At 35.4% G+C, this 7,417-nt stretch overlaps 1 protein-coding gene across 3 annotated transcripts in view; it reads right to left on the bottom strand.

Moving 5' to 3' along the window:
• Positions 1-2,915: 2,915 nt before the first annotated feature.
• gpr4 (G protein-coupled receptor 4) overlaps positions 2,916-7,417 on the bottom strand; it is a 50,166-nt gene continuing 45,664 nt past the window's right edge. For 2 of the 3 annotated variants that reach the window (XM_015032923.1, XM_015032931.1), the window contains exons 3-4: positions 6,690-6,954; positions 2,917-4,071 (exon numbers count right to left, since the gene is read on the bottom strand). In XM_015032923.1, coding sequence (XP_014888409.1) covers positions 3,350-4,071; positions 6,690-6,954 — 987 coding nt within the window. In that variant the 3' untranslated portion in view covers positions 2,917-3,349. Of the gene's footprint in view, positions 4,072-6,689; positions 6,955-7,417 lie in introns of all 3 variants that reach the window. The other variant, XM_015032940.1, reaches the window with a different exon arrangement.

Below are 7,417 nucleotides of genomic sequence, written 5' to 3'. Positions count from 1 at the left end.
GAACAATGTAAACAAATGAATAATTGAAACATCAACATGAATCAAATGAAACAAAAAATCTCTGAGTGTAAAGAAAAACAACAAAAAATATTAAACATTTTTAGGAAAAAACTGTTAATTTTTGTTTTCTTACTAATTTTGTAATCTTTACCTCAACTTTTGTGGTTTTACCGCCATGATTTCTGTTGGAGAGTTAATTTATTTTATTATGTGTATATTATATATATACTGCTCAAAAAAATAAAGGGAACATTTCACTTTAATTTTGTGTGTGGCTCCAAATCCAGGCCTCCATTGGTTAATAAATTTGATTTCCATTGATGATTTTTGATGATTTTTGTGTGATTTTGTTGTCAGCACATTCAACTTTGTACAGAACAAAGTATTCAATGAGAACATTTCATTCATTCAGATCTAGGATGTGTTATTTGAGTGTTTCCTTTATGTTTTTGAGCAGTATATATATATATATATATATATATATATATATATATATATATATATATATATATATATATATATATATATATATATATATATATATATATATTATGCAGTGGGATTTACTGCATTAAAGGAAGAAATGACATCTTATGTTTGTTTGAAATGTGAAGATCATTAATATGCAAACAGAATGAGGTTAAAGAGACAATTTAAACAGATTGCAGAAAATATTATGGTATAAGGAGTGAGGATGAGATTGTTTTAAGTATTGTCCCTTTCATTGCTCATTTTATTTTTGAGAAAAATCAGCCTTATACTCTTTGATATATGTGATTATTTGTCAAAGTAAAATAGATGGTTTAGTTTTTGTAAATGTTTTGTTTTAGAAATAAAATTCTGCATTTTCAGCCTTGAACTGAATCACTTTTTATTTTATCAGATAAAATTATTTTCTGTGACAGCAAGAAAATATATATCAATAACATCATTTCCATATGATTGCGCAAATTGGAACTTTGAAAATAAATTTGCTTAACGGAAACACATCAATTCATGTCTTTTGATTAAAAGTTGTTGCGTTAGGATGTGTTGTTTTTTTGGTTGTATTGAAATTAGTTTATATCGCAAAACTGCACTTTTTTGCAACATTTGATCAACAGGATGCTACTACTGGTGGAAACGACAAAGAAGACAACGACAGGAAATGGTAGCATGATGTTTTTTTAACTTTTTATTGTGTGAACAAACTTATTCATGTGATTTTTAATAGAAATTTTAATTTAACGGAAACACAACAAATGTAAAATTGTGTTTTTTCGATAACAGCATAAAAATTTTGTAACGCAGCTAGTGTATTAGCATAAAAGTAATGCACTTTATGAAAAGCTGAGAGCCGATCAGATTATAGAAATTAATCACATTCACTTAGTTTTATGCAAACTATTTTATAGCCAGTCAGTTGGCTGTTTTTTTTATTTTAAAAGTCTCTAGGTGTGTTTAGTTGAAAACTACTAGAAATCCTGTTGCATGCAATCAATTGGATGCATCAACTAAAAGCAAAGAAACTCAGATTACAGACCCAAGAGAAGCATCATTTTATCACTTTGTGGTAAACATGCTGCTGCTGCGTTTGTGTGATTTAGGTCCCTGTATCCTCTCGGATTAAAAATCAGTTAATGCAAATCAGGTTATTTAACTAAATTATGATCCATACAAAAGTGCAGCCTCTCTAAATCCTTTTTGAATCTGAGGGACTTTATCAGGATTTTTTTTGTTTTTTAAAAATAATGTAACAATGAGGACGATTTCAAAATTATTACAAATTAATCAGTTTGCAAAAGTTGTGCAGCAAAGTAATTCACAGAGGTACGAAAGATGATCTCTTTTGATATTTTGGTTTAATACCCACAGGTGTGTTGTAAGTATCATAACGTTTTTTTGACCAGGTGAGAAAAATAAAAAAAATCAGTAAATGAATCAACATTTTGGTCCACTCTGCTATAAAATCCACAGGATGAACTTCTAATTTCCCTTCATATTTCTAACTTTAACTTTGCCAACCATGTTCTGGTCTCCCTGCACATTCAGACTAAAGATAAAATCGTTAAAACAGGCTGCGATGTTAATGGCCGACATGTCAAAAATATTGATTTCAAATTGGAAAACTAGCGGCCTGGGCACCAAAATGTCACGCCGGATTAGAAAGTGATATCCCTAAAACTCAGCTTGCAAACTGAATTTAAAAAATAAAAAAATCAAAGTCAGTCTGGTTGAAGAAGCAAAAACCCACTTAATGTCGAACATGAGCCGTCGTCTGCTGCCGCTTCCAGGTCTGACTCCGGCAACACTTTATTGTGAAGGGTCTGCAGAAGACTGATAACTGTAATAAACATGAAGGTGTTTTCATGATTGTGTCAGACTGGTGTTATGAAAATGAGGATTTTTAATGCAAAACATGCATTAAAAGTAAATTAAAAGTGTAAACTTTGCATTATTTGGAGAGTAATGACAGTTTTAATGCAATCTTGCAGGTTTTAATGCAATCTTGCATTAAAACTTGCATTAAAAGTATTATCCTTGCATTATTCAGTAAATAATGACATTTTAAAGAAAGGTTTCACCAAAAGTTGAATTAAATGTGCATTAAAAATAATTAACTTTGTATTATTTGAAAAATAATGACACTTTCATAGCAAATTTACATTAAAACCGGCATAAAAAGTCCAGTAAAAATCTCAACTTTGCAATATGCAATATAAATAATTGCACTTTTAAGGCAAAAACTTGCCTTAAAAGTTAGGGTTGGGGTTGTCAACTTGCATTAAAATTCAATTTAAAGTGTCAACTTTTCAATCTTTGGGAAATAATAAAAATTTTAATGCAAAGTTGAATTACAACTTGCATTAAAAGTGTCATATTGGCGTTATTCAGAAAATAACACTTTTAAAGCAAAGTTTTACTAAAAGTTGAATTAAAAGTGAATTAAAAGTATGAACTTTGCATTATTTGGTAAATAAGGACACTTTTAAAGAAAATTAGCATTTAAAGTTGCATTTAGTGTCATTACTGCCTGACACTTCATGACAACAGTCATAAATATTTAAACTCCTTCATGTTCATGTCAGTCTTATGAACACTCCTTCAAATAAAGTGCTACCCAGATTTCCTGCTATGCTAGCAGGCTAGCAGGCTAGCAGCAGCTGTTTCAGGTGATGAACCCTGTGTCTTTAGTTCTCATGAATCTCATTTTGGCGTTTCAGTGGAATCCTGGTCGCCTCCTGTCAACCACCACTGAACATATCTGACTTCGCCCTGGTCGTCGTGGGAGAAATCGCGCCCTCGACTCGCGGCGATCCTCCGCTTCGCAGCGCCGGACGGTTTGAATCGGTTTGCCGTTTCCCACAATTCACTTTTTAACCGCAAGGATGGTCATCTGTAGACATTCCTCCTTCATGGCTAGCAGCTCAGTCTTGTAGCTGCTCGCCTTCCCGCCATCGACGTACACGCACGACGACTTCTTAGTCGAAAGAGGCGTCTCCATGGTGACGGAGCCAGCATTGAGAATGTCGGCATGCGAAGGCGAGGACGAGGGGCGCCTCTGGCATGCCGAGGACATTATGGCGTAAAGGGCGCGGCTAACGTCGTTCCTGGCACCCTCATTGACGAAGCAGTACAAAATGGGGTCGGCTACACAGTTCAGGCTAGTTAGCGCTAGCGCTACATGGTACGCAGCAAACAGCGTCTCCTCTGAGCTGCAGTCGCACGGCTTCTTCAGAAACATGACGCTGCGCACCAAGAGCAGCATGTGGTACGGTCCGAAGCACAGCAGGACAATGAGAATTAAACTCAAGGCCAGTCGCTGGATTTTGGCTTTCTCCTGGCGCTCCGTGGAGACGTTGCATCGCACCGCGGCTAGTATCCCTCTGTAGGCGACCAGCATGGCTGTCCATGGCGTCAGGAAACCAAGGAAAGTCCTGTAGAGGTTCATTCCTGCCACCCAGTCCTGCATCGGGTACTTCTCGAAGCAGAAGGTGTGGTTGAAGCGGTCCTGGAAGAGTTCATCGTGGAAGAGAGGAGCGGAGTTGGCGATAATCTCAATGATCCAGACAATGGCACTGACACAAACGGCTGCAGGAAGACAAGAAGGGGAATTAGACTTCCAGCTCTCCACCAGGATTTACCCAGTTTACCATCTTTATTCAATGCATCATTTCAAAAACACTGCAAATCCTGTTTCATGTCCATTATGAAAATGATGAAGGTGTAAATTTATAGTTCTAGATACTTAAGTTTTTTGTTGATACTTAAGAATCAGTTTATTTTACAGGATAATGCACCACAACACCTTTGACTTTCACATTTAACTTTTTTCAATATACATTTTAAATATCAACATATCAATAAAATAAAGTAGTAAAAAAAGGTTTCTTTCTTACATAGATATCTTTTAAAAAACTAGAAGTCAAGGTTGAATTTGTGTAACTATCTGTGTGTCATGTGGTTTTTGCAAATGGTACCATTGCAAATATGTGCATCTATCTTTCTATTATTTATCTTTGTCAAGATGTGGATAAGAATATTAGCAATGTTCTGTTAATGTCAAAAAAAAAAACAATTTTGCCAATTACGGTGTTTCAATTAAATAAGAAATAACGTTAAGATCACATGTGAGTAATCTTGTTCAAGTCATTAAAAATCATGGCACTGACAGATGTAAACAGTTAAATGGCTATCAGCCAATCAGAAGAGACGTCAGTGTCTTTCTCATGCTTTGGAGCCTCAAGCCCAAAAGTGGCTACTTTTGCTGCATTTTGGGGAAACTTTAGTCAGCCATTTTACTTTAAAGTTATGGATTCAACACGTTAGAATGACACACAACTATTTATGAAGTGTAAAGCAGTGAGAGTTCTAGTGGAGCCAGAAAAAAACCAAATCATCCTGCTACCACTTCCTGTCGTCTTCTTTGGTGTTTCCACCAGTAGTAATCCGGCTGTTGATCATGTCACTCATGAATTAAAGTGTTTCCATTGCAGTTTTGTGAAATACATCTATTTAGACATAGCTAAAAACTGCAAATCCTACTGCAAAAACTTTTTATTGAAAATCTGGAGTTTTTTCAAAATTGGCATTTTTTTTTATTAAACTAATTAATTTTGTCATTTTAATTTGTGCAATTAAGTTAAGACGAACACAGCTAATAACAAGGTTCTGATAATTATGAACAAAAAGAAGTATTATTCCAGGAGTTTTGTGGTTCATTTAGATGCAGTTTCACCAATCTACAGGTGAACTTTAACATTTTACTTGTTAACTGACGTCTTTTGAGTCTGAGATTGAGCTCTTGTTGCTTTCTCTATGCGTTGCATGTCAGTTTACTTGTCGTAAGACTGAAAAATGTTATCTGCTGCTGTATTTTCTTATCGTCTTTGTGTTAATACAGATCACTAAGATCCAATAACAAATTTCTACACTGTAAACCTTTTTTCTTAAACCTTAGGAAAGCAAGCTTGTGCTTTTCTTTTCAAGCAAGGTTTCTATTTTGGTTTAATCTTTGTCTGATATATACGGACAGAGTGGAATCTCTTGTTTGCCTTGTACACAGAACAGAGATTATTGGCAACGTTCTGACTTTAAGAGTGGGAACAGGTATTTATTTTTCTGGAAATATTGTTTAAACAAGTTTTTCTCTTTGTTTGTTTTCACTGTGTGTTTCAGCTGCGCAATCCAAAACAGAGGTGTATTGTTATTAGACGCGGCTGTAACTCCTCCCACTGAAGAAGAGTCAACCAGCACTGTAAAAACACAAAATCTTACCAAGTATTTCTGGTCTAGTTTGTAGTGCAAATATCGTCGTATTCTTGAAATCAGACAAAACCAACTTACAAGTAACTTCTCTGCAGGAAATGTGAGCTTATTTTAAGTCAATAATTCCTTATGAATGAAAAGGTTTTAGTTCTGCTGCTAGAATGTTCCACTGAGCCGTTACCTAGCAACCCCAGCCAAGCCCAGCCCGTTACCTAGCAACCCAGTTCTAGTTCCACTGGCAGATTATTTCACTAACAACATGGGAGAAACTGAAATAAACTTAAATAATTCCTTCATTAACATGCTAGGCGACTTAAAATCATATCCTATATGTTATATCAACTAACTGCTGCTTTCCCTGGTTTAGTTCTGGTCCACTGAACAATAACTAAGCAGAACTCCGATAACCTCAGTGGTTTACATGGTTCATATCTGACCAGCAACTCGGAAATCGTCATTCTGTGCTTTATAGAGCATCTAAGAGATCTAAAATTTTACCATTTTAAAATGTTAATCGAGGATGAGTATTTTGCGATCACTTTTTCTGTTGTTGATTAGTTTCCCTGCCAGCAGCATTTTGAGCTAACTTAATAAAATAAAAGTATGAGCTTGTTTTTTTTGTTTTGTTTTTCTGTTCTGCATTGACAAGAAGCCATTTAGTCTGGCAATGTTTCATACTTCTGCTAATGTGGTAGAAGCAGAGATAATTTTCTGATTTAGCACTTTTGCTGACCCTGTATACTTTTCTTAAGACATAGTAGGAGATCCTGTAAAAGTTGAATAAAAGTAGCACAAAATGGCACCTTGAGGAACCCCACTTGTTTACTCATATTTACAATTTCGAAAACCCTGAAAGTTGTCATTTCTTGTCTTAAAAATAAATTCTTCTATCCACAATGTAACAGCCTAATTTTCCCCCAGTCGTCTTGTGAAAATCCTACCTGTCTTGATTCGCCGGACCTTAACGAAGCGCAGCGGATACGCCACAGCCAGGTACCGGTCCAGTGATATGCAGCACAGGAAGGCAATGCTGACGTAGATGTTTGTGTAGAAGATGAAGCCGAACAGTTTGCAGCTCTCCTGCCCATGGATCCAGTCGTCGTGCTGCAGGAAGTAGTCGATCCACAGAGGAAGAGTGATAATGTAGAGGAGGTCAGCCACCGACAGGTTGATCAGGTAAATGCCGAGTTCGTTACGCTGACGTACCTGAAGGAAAGGGAGGGAAGAGTACCAGAAACTGAACTCAGGTAAGATTAGCACTACTTCAACATGTTTTACCCAAGTAAAAGTAAAAAGTAGCAAGAAATTACTGCCGTAAAAAGTATTTGGTAAAATGTCAATTCAAGAACTGAGTAACTGATCAAATTATCAGTCATTTAATATTTAAATATTACATCATCAGACGGGCCAAAATATAAAGTTAAGTGGAAATTTTACTCAAGTAGGAGTAGAGATATTTCATAATAAAATTACTCAAAGTTCAGTGCAGTAAAAGTACTCCTAAAAGTACATTTACTTGGGTAACTTTTTTTAAATTGTACTTTTAGGAGTATTTTTGCTATGCTGTACTTTTGACTTTTACTTGAGTAATTTTATTATGAAATATCTCTACTCCTACTTGAGTAAAATTTCCACTTAACTTTATATTTTGGCCCGTCTGATGATGTAA

The sequence above is a fragment of the Poecilia latipinna genome, unplaced genomic scaffold (genome assembly GCF_001443285.1).
Source record: "Poecilia latipinna isolate Pla-1442-1.1 unplaced genomic scaffold, P_latipinna-1.0 Scaffold15, whole genome shotgun sequence".
Classification (NCBI taxonomy): Eukaryota; Metazoa; Chordata; class Actinopteri; order Cyprinodontiformes; family Poeciliidae; genus Poecilia; species Poecilia latipinna.
The sequence above is the reverse complement of the archived record's forward strand: the minus strand, read 5'-3'. Positions and strand labels throughout refer to the sequence as shown.